This window comes from Amphibalanus amphitrite, unplaced genomic scaffold (assembly GCF_019059575.1).
Source record: "Amphibalanus amphitrite isolate SeventyFive unplaced genomic scaffold, NRLGWU_Aamphi_draft 000600F_arrow, whole genome shotgun sequence".
Taxonomy (NCBI): domain Eukaryota; kingdom Metazoa; phylum Arthropoda; class Thecostraca; order Balanomorpha; family Balanidae; genus Amphibalanus; species Amphibalanus amphitrite.
The window spans coordinates 317889-335792 of record NW_024882094.1 but is presented as its reverse complement, the minus strand read 5'-3'; the positions used below and the strand labels follow the sequence as shown (position 1 = coordinate 335792).

Here is a 17904-nt window from a genome sequence, read left to right as displayed (position 1 = left end):
CTAAGCTCAGACACATGGTCCATGGGACGGCCACATCCAATGACCCAGACACTGAACCAGGAGATCCGATAGGGGCCGTGCTCGTAGGGACCTGCTGCAGCCCCCCACCTGGAGCAAGACGGCAGATGGCCGCAGACTGTGGGCCCGCTGGACGGCAGCTGAGGGTGCATGGTACAGAGACTGCACTGTCCGCTGCCGAGGGTGTCCGCGGGACAGTGTGGGGACAAAGGAGGACAGCCGTCCTCTGTAGCCGGGGGACAGTTCTATACGCGGCGCCACGCTGGCCGCTCCGTTCCGTCCAAGGTCAGACGACAGAGGAACCATAAAACGTCGCGACGGGCACCAGCTTCGCTCCCACAGTTTGGCTTGTGTTTCTCGTAGTTTGTAAATCAAGCTGCCTTGTGACGCAGCAGAGGCACGAATGGGCAACCATCCGAGACATTAAGTTTCCGATTCCATTAGCAAGCCAGCTTTGATGACGAAATGCACTTGTCACAATTCACATTCATCCCGCATTTCCCAAAGTTAAACAGGACTGACGTTTAAAGCGTTCCATTTAAAGCGACCGCTCTAAATCTATTTTCTATGCCACGGGATTAATGCAACCGCTAGCAAGAGGCCGCTGAAAACGGTTTCCGATGACTGTGACCTCGAAAACTGGAAGGATTAGTAGACCGCGAGTCTTATCTACAACACAGAAACATGGGTATCACCGTCCACCGATCCCAAGAAACCGATTGTCATCTCGAATCTGACTCAGCCACCCGCCGAGGCGAAAATAATCGGCATAAAACCGGCACAGCCAACAGAAGCGGTCGTCGTTTACCGTTACGAAGTCTCCCATAATCCGCCCGGTGGCTGGTCGGCCGGCAGGCAGGCGCCGCTCGCTATGTTGCACGCTGTTCCAGACCCGCGAGGAGCGCTGCGTCGGATCAGCGCGGCCGACAGTGCGTGTAATCATGCACGACACCGGCGACTGGTGCGGGCGGCTGGCCGGCGGACTCGGGCGTCACAGCCCCGACACAGGACGCCGGCAGACACGGTGATGGACGCCAGCACTCCGGTACGTATAGCGACAGCAGCGCGCGTGCAGCATAACACCCGTGACCGCCAACATCACCTGTCCACCACTGTAATCGAACTTCAGCATGCAAATCCCGTGTCGTACTTTGGCCTAAGTGCTGTCATAGTCCGCTTAGCAACTACAGACACGCAAATCCAAAAACGAACTTATCCGAACAGACCGTACTCAACTAACGACATATCAATGAACCAGCCTCCACCCGGAAGAGCCGACAGCTCGCTCGGCGCGGTGCGTGCGACCGCGGTCCGCGGTGCGTGTCCAGCACTCTCTGCACGCGCTGCGGACCGGCCAAGGACAGGGTGGAGTCGCCACAGGACTGAGTGGTACCGACACCGGCCGACGGCTGATAAGGCGGCCTGACGCGGACGTCAGGAGCGCCGGCTGACGAGAGACAGGATGGGAATCGAATACTGACGGACTACTGAGGCACTTCTGACGGACTAGTGGCGGGTGACGGCCGGTGAGTGATACCTGGGTGATGCTCGATGGATGCCTGAGTGATACCTGAGAGAGGCCGGCTACCAAGCTGTCGAGGGAGAGCTGGATAGCAGAAGACTGACGTACTGCATATCAAGGCTTCTGACTACTGATACACAGCGTCTGACCACTGACCGCTGACGACTAATGTCGCGGACTACTGACCTTCCCTGCTACCGGCAGACGACCGACTACTGACGACCAACTACCATCGATCTTGCAAATGACGACCTAGAAATAAACGAACGGTTGACGAGTTTTATGAAAGACCACCGATGCATTACAGCTACCACAAAAACATGACAGAAATACCGTCTAACTAAACAGCGACCTACCAATGACATTACAGTCCAAAAACAAGCCCCTGTTGCTCTTTCAGAGCTGCCATTTCGCCCACGCCGGGTTTCCGATGTACGACTTCAGATTTGACCTCTGGAACGGCGTCGGTGACGACAGCCGTCAGGGCGCCGATGATCGCCCTCTAATACCGCCGCCCACCCGCTCAGTATTGGCCGGCGGCTGTCACTAATTCGCCGCTATTTTGGTCCCATGTCCGGCGTCCCGGGTGGCTCGTTAGGTGGCTGTGCGGCGCTCCGACCCCGCTCCCGGGGGGCCGATCGGTCTCCGAGGCGCGCCCGCCGACCGGACGGCCCGGGCGGGACGAGCGCAGACTGCACCGCCTCCCAGCGTCCGCAGAGAGCCATACAGCGTGAAAACAACGGAATGAGAAATTTCAGACATTATTCACCTCGCGTGAGCTGGTAGACAGACAGACGGCTCTGTTTGGCATGGCAGAATTCTCACGCGATTTGCAACGGTGAGAGCCGTGCTCCAGAATTAATAGCCAGGTGCCAATGCCTTTGAACGACCAAAAAGGAGTGTTTGGTCCGGTGCGATAAATGTCCCGTCCTGAAGAACACGAGTGTTTAATGTAAGCCGATCACGATAAGGGTGCAGTGCGATAACCACACGCCGTCTCCGAGACGACACTCGACAGATGACATAAAGAACACGGGTTCAGAGCCGAACATGATGTCACGACCAGAAAAGCAGACGGGGAAAAACAGCCCGGAACGTGGAGCATTCTGGGTACTGTGACCGCAGTGCGCTGTTCTCGATACAGTGGCTTACATACCGCGGCTTGTTTAGCACGTCTGATGTCACCGCTAATACGACCATCTTGCTGGGTAAAGGGGACATTTTTACCCGCGTTCGGGAAGAATACCCGACATCATGAAGCCCTCCCAACGTTCATTTACGCCGACGATTAATTAAAAGGCATATATGCCAATAACACAAGCGCCGTATGCTCATCGGTAAATCTAAGACCCCAGCCCAAGTCCAGATCACACACCGGCACTGTATAATTCACTCCCTTATTTCATCACCAGTTCCGACGCAGTATTTCAGCAGTGCCCGGGTTCCTTTGTCCTGCACAGAAAGGGAGCAGCAGCTCACTCCGAATACATTACTTACCGCTCGCATACCTATATGACTGCGTACCATGTAAATTTCCCCGCGGACGCAGCAGTACGGACTTTTCACGGCACGCCTGTCATAATACACGCAGAATGAATTGGTGCCCTGCACGGGGCTCAGCACTGCATCTGATATACGTGCTGGGCGGAACCGGGCGCCAAGGTCACTGTGCGTGTAATAGAGCGGCCGGCACAGACAGAGAGGGTCGGCATGGCGGGCAGTAAGGCAACGCAGGGCGAAAACAGCAAGAAGTCGGATGGAAAGTAGCCTCCGATGCATTCTGCGAAACCCGAGAGCTCCCAAAATACACAGCTCTCAGGAAAAGCAAGAATGGCGTGCCAAGAGTCTGAGCTCAACATTAGGCTTAAATAAGGGTTCAAGACTGGCAAGTTGAGTTCTTGGTTCATGTCAGTGTTCGAAATGACCCCAGCAAATCAGCTCTTATGACTCAAACTATTAGGGAACTCCCAACATCAGCCTCAAATCCGCACCACAAAACTGCGCCCCTCACACAGCCACCGGCCGTTCAGGCCATCAGTTCTCCCGTCTCTCCGCGAAGGCTCGCGGCGGCCACGACCGCTCCCGGCACCGCACGCGCTACCGCAGTCCGGACGGCCACGCGCTGGCGACCGGCCAGTCGGTCCGTCACCCGTCACACCGTGGCGGATTTGTTGACTGGCCGTCTGACACGCGCGATGCCGACCGCGGGCCGGGCGGAGCTGTGAAATGCACGCAGGAATGCAGAGAGAGGGGGAGGAGTGTTACGCAGAGGGAGGCGAGTGCGAGATGCAAACTGCACAGCTGCGCCGCGCCGGGAGACGTGTGCGCGTCGCGGCTGATTGAGACAGAGCGCTGCAGTACCCGGATTAATGGCGGCGATTCGCGCCGAGCCGGCGCAGGAAAACCTGCTGGGCGGAAACGGTACGCTGTCAGGCCGAGCAGCCCTGCAGAAGAACGGCCTGGCCGGGCGCCAGGCGCCGCGGATTTTTCATCCCTGTTGATCGTACCGAGTCACGTAGCCGCGCGGTCTGGCGGTCTCCCTCCACCCCGCACCCTTCCAGCCTCTCCGCGAGACAGCCACTTCCCCTCCGTCTCGCCTTTTCAGTTCAGCTGCTCCCCCTTGCAGCTGACTCCGACACTCGTCTCGCCGGATGTGTGCCGCCCCTCCGCCGTCCCTATCCGGCGCCGTCTCGGCACCTGTCGTTGCCGCGGTCTCATCCCGACCGTCCAGACGTGCCCGACTCTCTGCCGTCTGTGCCGACGATCCTCCCCGTCTCGTCGGCACCTGATCCCATCTGTGGACCGCCGTGTCCCCAGGTGTCTCTATCACCTGACCGGACCGTGCCGCCGCCGCGGAGAGCCGTTCCGCCGCCGAGTGGGTCGTATCGAGCCCGGTCGCGTCGCCACAAGTCGGTCCCAGCCCCCAAACGGCCAGCTCGTGGCGTCAATGAAGAGACGGCTACTGCAGTGGAGTCGAGTACGTGACCAAACTGAGACACTGCCGTCGAAAACAAGGATGTCCCAGCGCGGACGGTATCAGCGCTGAAATTGGCACAGGCTGCAGGCCAGGTCAGAGCGGGGCCGGCGGTCACTGGACGGTGATGAGATGGATCACAGATCGGTGACGACCAGGTGCAGGCGGACAGACATACCACAGACCGGCTAAATGACGAGACACTGACAGGCACCGGTTGTCGACACCCGTCACACCGCGCGTAATCTGTCACGCTGACACGGTGACAGGCAGAAACGTTGACAGACAGTGAGCCGCGGTCACCGGCAGTCGCACCGCCCCCAATGACAGGCGGATGACATATGAGACGGGCACGTAGGCACGTGGGTGCGGCTCTCAGAGATGTTCTGTCGCCGCCTACAACACTACACGGGCTGTCCCGAGCCGAGTTCAGTCTACTCGCTCAGCTCTCGGATTATTCAGGCAGATCAGTCGTCACACTAGCCTGTCCTGTAGAGTTCTGCACGGCTGCAATTTTCCACAGCCTAGCCGCCCCGCAGCCGTGGCTCCACAGCCACAGCCGCCCACAGCCGTGGCAAACTGTGGGCAGCCAGCCGTCAGCCGGCCGTGATGAAATGCAACCAAATAGTATATAATAAGTTGTTTTTAGTTGAAACATATAGCCAAAAGCACATTGCAATGGGCTATAGATTCTCAAGCTCATGAAGCATCATAGGCTAAGTGGTTGTGTATCTGGCTTTAGGCCGAAGGCCTGAAGCCTGATGCGCATCGCATGCCTACACAAGCCCTTGCAAGGGGTTAAGAAAGATGGGTAGGTTAGGTAAGGTAGGTACCTACATCAACAGAAAACATAAACAACGAACCAGAATAGAAGCACTAGCAGTGTAGAATAGACATCTAATGCCAAATCCTGAAGCATGGTTGTGGGACAGAACAACAGACCCTGATGCTTTTCATTATCAATGTTAGGTATGGAAAATGAAACTGAAGTTGATGGACAAACAGTGATTGTCTAGTCAAAACTCTTGCTTCTTTCTTACCCTGCATATTTTCTGGGGTGTGATATGCCAGGCTTGAAGCAACCTTCTGAGCAAGTCTCCAACTAATTTGATATGCAAGGCATCAAAACACTAGTGAGCATCCAAGAAAGAAAAACATTCATCTATTTTGATTTTTCCAAATAATGATCTTCGCTCAAATCCCCAAGGACGTGCGATTGCTCTTTCAATCAAAAATTTTACTTGAGTCAAATGACGTAAAAAGCAAAGAAGTGGCAATAAATTGTTTTGTGTCACCATAAACAGCCATAGAAATCATAATTAATCAATAATAATGCTATACAGTTAAAAATTTGCTCTCAAACAAATATCAATTATCAAATTTTTACATTTTTAGAGGAAGACGTCATTATATTAGTAAAATCAACAGCTCGCGTAAGAAATATTGTGTTCAGGGTTTTCACCGTCATGTGAATTACGTGTTCAGGGTTTCCACCATCATGTGAATTAACCGTAAATAAGGTTCATACTCACTTATAATCTAATTCCATTGGCTTCGTTGATCAGCATTTTCTGTTAGCGGTCACTCACACGCCAGTTAGAACATAAAGCGCCAGTTTTATATTATGTAATTGGACTTGCCGAAAATCCAGAAGTACATCTAAGAGTTATTTTAGATAATATTTTATGAAGCCTTTACCTGCCTTTACCTAGGCGTGATTTCTTTTTCTATTACCTGAAAGAATTATTGAACGCTCATCTTCAATAGCTGTAAGGTGCTCTCCTAATGACCAGGTAAGATTGAGATTGATTTGAGGGGGATGTGACAGCAACATGTTGCATTTTCTGAAACTGTCAAGCTATTGATGATGAAGGAACAATTGGTGCCTATAATTAGTATTCTGTACCAGAGTGCAAACTCTTCTACAGCAAATGGTAAAACCATTACAGGTTTTCAAAGGCTTCACCACTTTCAATATTGCTGGGCATCCTTTGCATGATTTTTACAGGCTAGGCTGCTTATCAGAATGTAAGATTAAGGATTTAAAATTTTATATTTGAGTACTTAAGATTGAGCTTGAAATCTCACAGCCGTGGCCACAGCCGTAGCCGTGTTCTTGGAGATATTTGCAGCCGCCCCGGCCCACAGCCGTGGGGCTGCAGCCAGCCGCGGCTGCAGCCGGCCGGTGCAGACCTCTACTGTCCTGTCCTGTCCTGCTGTCGCCGTGTCTTCGCCGGCGTCATCCGCGGCTTACACCGCCGGCGGGCGCCTTTGTACCGCAGTGATATCGTTAGTGACGACAGAGCCCGGCGCAAAGCCGCCAATTTGGTGCAGGGAATTCCACAGAGTGATACGCTGGGTAAATGTCACAGGACTAAAGCGCCCTCAAGCTCCTGATACCGCTGATACACTTTATACCTACGTCAGAGTTTCTGAATGAAATGAACCCCCTATCATATCAAACACTTACAAGGGTAAACTTTGAGCCGACCGCAGCGATAGTTACTCCGAGCTCCGCGACAGGTCATGGGGAGGCGGGCTCTGAACCCACCCACACACCGATACCACCCCGCCCTCCTCCCGCCCCTCCTGTCCTAGTTCCGGTCCCGGTGTGTGCACGTGAGTGCGAGCGTCGCCTCGTCGACAGGCGGGCGCCACGATAGCGAGCGAGCGACGATAGCTGCCTGTTTACCGGCCAGGGTACGACCACCGCGACCGGCCGGCTCGGCACGGTTCAGCCTGAGCGCGGAACAGGTTCGGTACCGCCCGCGGAGCACGGTGTGATGCCCACTTTACATCAGAATCGGGCCGTGGGTCCGAGACGTGCCGATGAGACGGGATGGAAGCTACCGCAGCTGAGCCGGAGAAGGGCGGAGGGCAGCGGGGGGGGGGGGGGGTGAGACGTCTGTGTCAGTGATGAGCAGACTGACCGAAGGCTTGATTGAAATATGGCTTATCCAGGAAGTAGATTGAAGAACTTGGCACGCAAGGTCACTTGAGAGGCACCTTGCCTACTGCTGTCCGTAAGCCTAGCTGACGAAACAGCAGCGGCCGCTGCGGGCCTGAGTGGGCGGAGAGGCACGCTACACATCTGATACTGCTGACAACAGAGGCGGCGCGGGGCACGGGCTGGCATGGCACCGCCTCAGCCGGTCCGCGGTCCGCCACGCCACTGACGGATGCCCTCAGCGGGTCGTCAGAGCACGACGGTGTAAACCACCGCCCGACAGCCGCCGACGGCCGGCAGACACACCGACCAGCCCCCATCAGATACCGGTCCGTCCCAGCAGCCGGTCCCGACAACTTTTCCACGGTTCAAGCTTGCGTTCTCCCGTGTGACAGCGCCCGTCACCACAGACCGTCAACTGACGCGGCCGGCCGACACATGGCAGGCGCCGGGGGCATGCCGAACCCCGGGCTGGAGTTACTGCGGTTTGGAAACATTTACCGAGCGGTGCCATTGGTGGCCGCCGCGGGACCGATCGAGTTTGGAGGGGTGTCAGATAAAATACTGCTGACGCCTGGTGATCAGCTGATATAAAACAGGACCGTGTACATTCAACAGAACTAACACACTGATGGTAGCACGCCAGCTCATTGATGGGCGGAATGCACATTTAATCGAATACCAAAGCATAATGACAAAGTAAACTAAAATGCTCAAACATCGTTATCATTGCAGCCTGACAGGCTGGGACAGCAGCTTGGATTTTAAACTAGAAAATGGCTGTTTTTAGCACATCGCAGGCCGATGCAGCAATGTATTTCAATCCGTAGCAGAGTACCGGATGTCATTAACTTGGCTGCAGGCTGAATGAAACCAGCTCGTGTCGCAAATAGCCCGACTGAATAATGAGGGTGTTAGGTGGGCTCAACTCCCGACCCGCATCCGACAAAGGTGTTATCTGTGACCAATACGATCCATTCCCGGATGACCACGTCTTCGTCAGCCTTACAGGCTATCCTATGATTCCCTTGATCAGGAAACGTCTCTCCATGGACACAGCATCCAGGCTCTCCCATGAATCTCCAGTCAGGATACGGCTCTCCTGACACAGTATCTCGGTCCCTCTGGGGACTGACTCTCACCTGGAAAATGGTGGCATTGGGTCGGCGCAGCGCCGGTCCCAGCGGCACCTGTACCCGGTACAACCGCTCCGGAAACACGGGCGGTGAGTCGTTCTCATCCAGCACAGTGACCTTGACCCGGGCCGTGGACGTCAGAGCCTGCGGGACGCCCCAGTCCGCCACCGCCACCTGTAACACAGGGGAGACGCGTCAGTCGGTGGTGCAGGGCCGGTGATCGACTGATCTGGAAGGGTTTGAGGTCAATCATTGTCCACGATGGTCAAGGTTAGAAGCATCGGGTCAGCATTTGTCGTAACCGTTTACACAAGCATGTTCCATTTGTAGTTTAAACGCAAACAAGATTCTTTTCTGCCCCAGGCACAAACACGCTCATCTTCTGCACAACACATCCGAACTCCAAGAACCAAATACTAGCTCAGTTCAGTCCAGATATCTCGCCTGAATAGCTTCAAAACAGATCTGCTCAGCCAGCTCCGACTAACCCCTCCCTCCCGGCTCCCCGGGAGGCCGTGCCGGCTCGCAGCAGGCGACGACGGGGGACAGCGGCCACTAGTTACACGCCGTATGTCATGCATTGCCGCCGCCGGGGGGCACGGCGCCGCTCGTAATCCCTTGATAGAGACCTCGACCCAGTGACAGACGGCGGACCGTGGACGGGGGACGGTGGACGGCGGACGGCGGACGGCGGGCGGTGGACAGATTACGGGGGCGGGGGACGGGGGACGAGGGGCGGTGGACGGCAAGCGGGCGATGAACAGCGGGAGGTGGACAGGGCACGGTAGACGGTGGATGGTGGACACTGGACAGGATGTGACGGGCGTTGGGCTGGCGATGGACAGCTTTGAACAGTTGGCGGGAGGCTATCAGAGAGCGATGGGCGGTGGACGGGCGCGGCGGGGAACTGTGAGCGGTGGACGGAAGTCAGGTGGCACGCAGCTATAGTGCCTTGGCACGCAGCAGGCGGCGGTCGAGCCAGTGGGCGGCGGCGGTAGAGAGAACGCACGGCCGACCACAGTGACGACCAGCGACATGACACTGGGCCGATACGCGCCGGCTCAAGGCGGGCCGTGTCGCCGTTTTTGCCAGCGGCGCTGGCTGGCCGCCCGCCGGGCCGCGCCGTGTCCCAGACTGACGTGTTACGATGTGCTGTCTCTCCAGTTGTGTGCTGAGAGGGCGTGGCTGACACGGGGTGACGATGCGGAGAGCCGAGGTGGTCGTGAGAGAGGATTTAGGTCGCGGTGTTTGGAAGGTGGCGGGGTGAATCAGGTAGTAGATAATTCGCTGTTTCAGTCTCTTTCCTTTCTGTCCGCGCCGCAAGGCGGTACGATAGCATATGACTTTTCTCGCCAATTCAAGAACAGTTAGATTGAGCTATTGTCAATGGAAGTACAAGTTTTTTATCTCTCCGATTTCATGCTCCTTCGTTTCCTCTGAAGGTCCTGTCCGCTGCTCACAGGGCCATAGTGTCCAGCCGTTCATCCCGAGTCACTGACCCACTGAGCTCCTTCATCTCGGTTCCATCCGCTCACGAGCTGCCGTACCGTGGCCCGCTCACGTCTCACCATGCCCGATCTCACGTCTCGCGGCGCTGCGGGTCGTTGGCAACAGACTGGTCCGAGCTCCGTGGAGCGGGCCGCTGGACCCGGCCGGCCAGCGCACCTGAGACAAAACGTGCCCTGCCGACAGACCACGGCTGCAGAGGCGGCACGCGTGGCCTGAGCCCGGCACCATGACTGCTGGATGTGACGGCACGGGACGGGTCGGGACGGGACGCCCCGGCAGAGGCCATTGGGCTCATGCCTGACGCCTCCGTGATCTAGACACTCTGTTGGCTGAGTAAAGGCCGATCGCCCACTGGTGGCAGTTCCTGCTCCTGGAACCACCCGCCACAGTGGGGTCACGACAGAAAAAAAAAAAACAAAGAACAACAACAACAAAAAAATTGTTGAGACCATGACCGATGGTCCGTCCCCTTCGCTGGCTCGTCTCTGACTGTCCTATATCCCGCGCTCCCCTCGTGCCTCCCACCCCAGCCCGCCCGCTCCGCTTATCTCTCTCCCTCCCACCCTCCCTCCCTCTCCCTCGCTCTCTCCGGCATCTGTCTGCCCTCGCCCAACGCCTCTTAGCCGGGGGCCGCTAAGTTGCCATTGGGCTCATGCCTGACGCCTCCGTGATCTAGACACTCTGTTGGCTGAGTAAAGGCCGATCGCCCACTGGTGGCAGTTCCTGCTCCTGGAACCACCCGCCAAACCCCGCCAAACGGAGCGACCACGCAATAGGTCACGTAGCTAATTGTAAGCTCCTAAGAGCTTCCACAGCCACTCGTAGTGTTCCCTAGAGTTCGGGACCGGAACCATCCGGAGCGGTCTGCCCCCAAGGGCAGGAACCCGAGAGCTGGTCCAGCCCACTGTAAGCTCCCAAGAGCTCACAGCCACTCGCCATGCTCCCTTGAGCTCGCGACAGGAAAACCCCCGTAGCAGTCTGCCCCCGGGGCAAGGAACTCCCAAACTTAACCAGCCAACTGCAAGTTCCCAATTGAGCCCCCACGGCCACCATACTCCCTTGAGCTGCGCCAGGAAACGCCCGTATGCGGTCTGCCCCGAGGGCATTAAGCTCCCAAGAGCTCGCGCAGTCAAGTGGAGAGCTCCCGAGAGCTGCCACGGCCACCCGTCATGTTCCCTAGCTCGCGCAGGGGAAAAACACCCGAAGCGGCCTGTCCTTGAAGGCAGGAAGCCCCCGAGAGCTTGTTTAGCCAACTTAAAGCTCCCAAGAGCTCTCGCAAATCGCAGCCATCCGTGATGCTCTCTTGCGCTCCCTAGAGCTCGTGGCATGAAACATACGTAGCGGTCTGCCCCCCCCCCCCTCCCAGGGCAAGATGCTCTCAAGAGCTCGGAGCTCGCACAGCCCACTATAAGCTCCCAAGAGCTCTCGTCAGTAACCCTAGAGCAATAAGCTCCCGAGAGCTCGCACGGGTACCCGTTATGCTCAATAGAGCTCCCGATGTGAACACTCTTAGCGGTCTGCCCCCAGCGGCAAGAGGCTCCTAAGAGCTCGCACAGCCAACTGTAAGCTCCCAGGAGCTCTCGACACTAGCCCCATAGAGGCTTCCCCCGAGGGCAATAAGCTCCCAAGAGCTCGCACGGCCATCCGTCGGCTCCCAAGAGCTCTCGACAGTAACACCCGTATCCGTCTGCTCCCAAGGACAATAGGCTCCCGCCGGCTCGAGCAGTCGCTTGGCTCCTAAAGCTTCCAACAGTAGCGCCTATGCGGTCCGCCCCAAAGAGCAATAGCTCTGAAGAGTTTGCGCAGCCACCCGTCCGGCTCCAACGAGCTCTAGACATTGGCACCCAAGCGGTCTGCCCCCAAGGGCAAGAAGCTCTCGCGAGCTCGCGCCGCCATCCTTCAGGCTCCCAATAGCTCTACAGTAGCACCCATAGCGGTCTGCCCCCAAGGGCAATGAGCTCCCGAGAGCTCGCACAGTAACCCCTCAAGCTTCCTGGAGGTCGCGACAGAAAACGATCGTAGCAGCTAGCCCCCAGGGCAAGAAGCTCCAAATAGCTCGCCCGGCCACCGGTCAAAGCTCCAAATAGCTCGCCCGGCCACCGGTCAGGCTCCCAAGAACTCTCGACAGCAGTGGCCTTGGCGGTCTGCACCAAGGGCAGTAGTACCCAATAGCTCGCGCAGCTCCCTTCGTCAGGCTCCCAGGAGCTCTCGACATCAGCGCCCGTAACGGTATGTCCCAGGGCAAGAGCACCCAAAAACTCGCACAGCCACCTGACAGCCCCCAAGAGCTCTCGACAGTAGAGTCACTAACGGTGTGCCCCCAAGGGCTATAAGCTCCCAAGAGCTCGCACCGCCAACTATTATCTCCCAAGAGCTCGCACGGCCACCCGTCATGCTCCCAAGAGCCCTGGACAGTAGCGCACATGCAGCCTGCCCCCAAGGGCAATAAGCTCCCAAGAGCTGGCAAAGTCCCCTCGTCAGACTCCCAAGAGCTTCGACTGTAGCGTCCCTAACGGTGTGCCCCCAAGGGCCATAAGCTCCCAAGAGCTCGCACCGTCAACTATGATCTTCCAAGAGCTCGCAAGCCCCCGTCATTCTCCCCCAGGCTCCCGACAGTAGCATCCACGCGGTCTGCCCCCCAAGGGCAATAAGCTCCCCAGAGCTTGCACAGCCCCAAGTTACAGTACAGCCCCAACGCCCGCACCGGTCAGATGACCGTATAGGTCGCCGGCAGATACAGATAGTCGGACGGGTCGCTCTGGCGCGTCCACACACCCGGAGCTCACACCCGCCGCGGCCCGCTGCCCGGTTGTGAAACGAAAGAATTGCTGGCACGCAGCCCGCCGAAAAAGGCAGCGCGTTACGCCCTCCTCGTCGACCCGGTGCCGGTCCCCGCGCCGCCGCGACACGTGCGAACCGTCGCCCACTGCCCGCAGAAGGCCGAGCCGTTCGCGCCTACCCCCCCCCCCCCCTGCGAGTGACGAGGGAGGGGGTGGCGAGCGCCCCCGTGTGTGCCGCCGCGCCACTCGAGCCGGCCAAGCGCCCGCCCTGTCGCCGCGCCCTCCCCCTCCCCCCCACCAGGGATGGGGGCGCGCAGCTGGGCGGACGCCGCCCCGTGGCACATCCTCCAATCCAGTAATTAGACCGGCAACCGCGCGTTGGCCGCGCGGTGGACCTTCGGCCCCCATCGCGGGCCCCTCCCCGCGCCGGGCGGTCGCGGCGCGGCGGGCGCGGACACGCGGCGGACAGAGAGAACAGGGCGAACAGCAAACATCGGGTAAGATAACCGGACCTCTTACTCCCGCCCAAGGCGAAAAGCACACACATCTGGGAAGAGAACCGGGCCGCTCCCGGCTACCAAGTACGGCCTTGGGTGTCGCTCCTTGAGGGTCAGGCGCGGCGGCGTCCGGCGAGCGCCAGGGGGCTCCCGACAGTGCCGCACCCAGTGGCTGCGCCTAAGGGCAATAAGCTTCTAAGAGCTCGTAGGGCTGCTGTCGGTCCCAAAGGCAAAGCTCCCAAGAGCTCGTACAGCCTCGGCCGCCCCAAGGGCAAGAAGCTCCCAAAAGCTCGTACAGCTACCGTCGCCCCAAGGGGAGCAAGCTCGCCCCAAGGGCAATAAGCTCCCGAGAGCTCATACAGCCGTCGTCGCCACTAGGTGCAATAAGTTTCCAAGAGCTCGTACCGCCTCAGTCGCCCCCGAGGGCAATAGGGCTACCGTCACCCCCAAGGACAGCAAGCGCTAAGCTACCAAGAACACGTACAGCTACCGTCGCCCCCAAGGACAGGAAGCTCTCCCCAAGGGCAATAAGCTCCCAAGAGCTCGTACAGCCATCGTCGCCCCAAGGACAAAGCTCCCAAGAGCTTGCGCAGCCATCGTCACCCCAAGGACAAAGCTCACATGAGCTCGTACAGCGACCGTCGCCCCCAAGGGCAGCAAGCTCGCTCCCAGGGCAATAAGCTCCCAAGAGCTCGAACGGCCGTCGTCGCCCTCAAAGGCAAGCTTCAAGAGCTCAGACGTGTGCTGAAGCCTTCGAGGGCAGGCAGCAAGCTCGCCTTCCAAGGGCAATAAGGTTCCAAGAGCTCAAACAGCCATCCATCGTCGCCCCCAAGGGCAGTGAGCTCCGTAGAGCTCGTAGGCTACTGTCACCTTCGAGGACAGCAAGCTCGCCCCTAAGAGCAAAAATCTCCTAACAGCCCGTACAGCCAACGTCGCCCCCAAGGGCAAGAAGCTCCCAAGAGCTACCGTCGCCCCCCAGGGGCAGCAAGCTCGCCCCCAAGGGCGATGAGCTCCCAAGCGCTCGTGCAGCCATCGTCACCCGAAGGGCAATAAGCTCCCAAGAGCTCGTACAGCTACTGTCGCCTCAAGGGCAGAAAGCCCGCCTCCAAGGAAAAAATAAGCTCCCAAGAGCTCGTACAGCCATCGTCGCCCCCAAAGGCAATAAGCACCCAAAGGCTCGTACGGTTACCGTCGCCCCCAAGGGCAATAGCTCCCAAGAGTTTGTACAACCATCGTCGCCCCCAAGGGCGAAGCTCCCAAGAGCTTGTATAGCCTCAGTCGCCCCCAAGGGCAATAAGCTCCCAAGAGCTTGTACAGCCATCGTCGCCCCCAAGGGCAATAAGCTCCCAAGAGCTCGTACGGCTACCGTCGCCTCCCAGGGCAGCAAGCTCGTCGCCCCCAAGGGCAATAAGCACCCAAAGGCTTGTACGGTTACCTTCGCCCCCAAGGGCAATAAGCTCCCAAGAGCTTGTACAACCATCGTCGCCTCAAGGGCAAAGCTCCCAAGAGCTTGTACAGCCTCAGTCGCCCCCAAGGGCAATAAGCTCCCAAGAGCTTGTACAGCCATCGTCGCCCCCAAGGGCAATAAGCTCCCAAGAGCACGTACGGCTACCGTCGCCCCCCAGGGCAGCAAGCTCGCCCCCAAGAGGAATAAGCTCCCAAGAGCTCGTACAACCATCGTCGCCCCCAAGGGCAAGCTCCCAAGAGCCCGTGCAGCCTCAGTCGCCCCCACTAGCAAAGCTCCCGAGAGCTCGTACAGCCTCAGTCGCCCCAAGGACAATAAGCTCCCAGGAGCTTGTACGGCCGTCGTCGCCCCTAAGGGCAATAAGCTCCCAAGAGCTCGTACAACCATCGTCGCCCCCAAGGGCAAAGCTCCCAAGAGCCCGTGCAGCCACAGTCGCCCCCAAGGGCAATAAGCTCCCTAAGAGCTTGTACGGCCATCGTCGCCCCCCACGGGCAATAAGCTCCCAAGAGCCCGTGCAGCCTCAGTCGCCCCCAAGGGCAATAAGCTCCTCAAGAGCTTGTACAGCCATCGTCGCCCCAAAGACAATTAACTCCCGAGGGCTGTAACAGCTACCGTCGCCCCCAAGGGGCAGCAAGCTCGCCCCCAAGGGCAATAAGCTCGAGAGCTAGGACAGCTACTGTCGCCGTTAAGGGCAAGAAACTCCCAAGAGCTCCCACGGCCGCCCGTCAGACCCGCGATAGTGGCGCCCGTAGCGGTCTGCCACCCCCCCCCCCCCCCCCCGGTCATCCCGCGGCGCTTGCCCGGTCGCCAACGGCGCTCTGCTCCTTCAGCGCCCCCTGCCGAAGCTTGTCTAAGCTCGTTCTTATCAACCAGGAAGCAGGGATAGAAGAAATAGCGTTTCTCGTCCCCCGAGCAAGTGATTGTTCAAGCTGTGCAAGCCAGTGTAACCTTTGTTCAACCATCTCCCGAAATGAACATTAGACAAATCGGAATGCCGAAGGTCCAATCCCAGGTGACACCACTAATCGGTCCGCGGCGTCGCATTGTATTCTGCCAACAACCAGCGACCCGCACCACTCGGTCAAACTGACCCTCGACCGCTCACGCGGCTGCTCCTCGCCCGGCAAAGGCGGTCAAGCCACGCAAAGACGAGGGCACGTCAGAGCCCGCGTGGTCCGGAACAGCGACAGCCGATAGGTAGCCGTGGTGTGCCTGCGAACCGACGGCGCGCCGCTGCGCGCGCTTTAGGTCTGTAAAAAAAACTCAATAGACAACATCTGGGACCACCACGATCACCCCGTTCCGGAAGGGTCACTGCCCCCTCGACTCTCCCTCAAACACCATGTTCCTTTCTCCTTGGCCCTGTCCCACTGCCCGTCCCATGACTCCAGCGGACATTCACCCATGCCCCAGCTGTGAGCCATGCGGCCGGGCGCCGCCATACGACACCGTGACCGATAAGGCCGGGCTGTTTACTTTATTGGGTCTCCGCGCCCGGTCCGCCGCGCCCGGTCCGCCGCGCCGCGGCGCCGGCGGGCCCGTGGACCGCGCGGACAAAGGGGGGGGGGGGGGGCATTCCCGTTTTTGAGCGGCATTTCACTCGATGCTGCTACCACGCTGCTATCGCATTTTGCGAGCTGAAGTCACACATGTGACGACATATTGGCAGGGTTGGAGATACGGATGTACGGATGTCATGGAAACCCAATAGCACGTGTGATAGCGCACGCCGGCAGCGGCCGTAAACAGGGCCCCGGCCCGGCGCCTAGATCTAACTGCGTGCGGCGTGCTTCGATGACGTCACCCACCCGGCTCCGCACGCTCAGCCGGCGCGCAGGGGTTAAGCGCCGCTGCACCGTTGCAGCGCGCAGCGATACCAGGGTGCAGGTGGTCACGGGCCAAACCTGATATCAGCCCTGAAAATGTCACCCGAGGTCACCAAGTCACTGACCGCGTTCGCCCCCAAGGATACCGCACCGCACCCACCAGCCCCCAAAGGCTTGAAAGACCAACCAGCAGGCCCTCAGCCGCTGCCACACTCCATATGCACAGGGACGTCTGACCCCGTCCCGCTCCCCCGCCGCAGTCGGCAGTCGCGCTGGCAACCAGTCACCAGACTGTGACAACAGGAGACCAGGCAGGCGCTAACCCACAGTCTGGGTCCTCACGGAGCGCTCCCACGACCACAGCTGCCGCCGTGGCGCGCTTCAAGCGTCAAAAAGCTCTTGACGAAGCAACGAAAAAAAAAAATGTCCACGACCGTCTCTCCCAAGCCGATATTGCCAGCCTATTCAATTTGTAGCACGAGATGTCGGACAACACCATCCAGATTAGACAGCGCGTGACTCCGCAATGACGCAAGTCGCGCGAATCTGCTACCCGCTGATTATGCATCGACAGCTGACAGCCATGACAATAAGCTCCCAAGAGCTGGAAAGTAGCGCCCTCGCGGTCTGCCCACAAAAGCATCCCTGCTCTCGAGAGCGCAGGTGACTGCGCCCGTCAAGCTGTCGCAGCACCCGGCCAGTTACACAACAGCGAACTCGGCCCTTCGCTTACCTGTAGTCAGTGGCATCTACTGACAAACCTCGCGTCATGAGTCGTCACAGGCGGTTGATTCTCTGCCTCCCAGCTCCTGCGCTGCGCTGAATCGCAAGGCACCGCCCCTCTGAGTACCATGCCACCACTCCCTCTTGCACCGTCACTATTCATAGCCTCTCTGTCACTCTGTCACTCCGAGTGTCACACAATGAGAGAAGCCAAAAAAATTGTTGAGACCATGACCGATGGTCCGTCCCCTTCGCTGGCTCGTCTCTGACTGTCCTATATCCCGCGCTCCCCTCGTGCCTCCCACCCCAGCCCGCCCGCTCCGCTTATCTCTCTCCCTCCCACCCTCCCTCCCTCTCCCTCGCTCTCTCCGGCATCTGTCTGCCCTCGCCCAACGCCTCTTAGCCGGGGGCCGCTAAGTTGCCATTCATGCATAGAACCGGATCCGGCGAGGCGGCTCAGCGGGACCGGGCCGTGACTCAGAGCGACGAGCCAACTGTGAGTGAGCC

The 17904-nt window shown here is 58.6% G+C and overlaps 1 protein-coding gene across 1 annotated transcript in view; it reads right to left on the bottom strand.

The window, feature by feature from the left end:
- LOC122394580 (fat-like cadherin-related tumor suppressor homolog) overlaps positions 1-17904 on the bottom strand; it is a gene marked incomplete at its 3' end in the record, with an annotated part of 128888 nt that overhangs the window by 80131 nt on the left and 30853 nt on the right. Inside the window, exon 6 of the mRNA XM_043391568.1 lies at positions 8604-8771. Coding sequence (XP_043247503.1) covers positions 8604-8771 — 168 coding nt within the window. The remainder of the gene's footprint in view (positions 1-8603; positions 8772-17904) is intronic.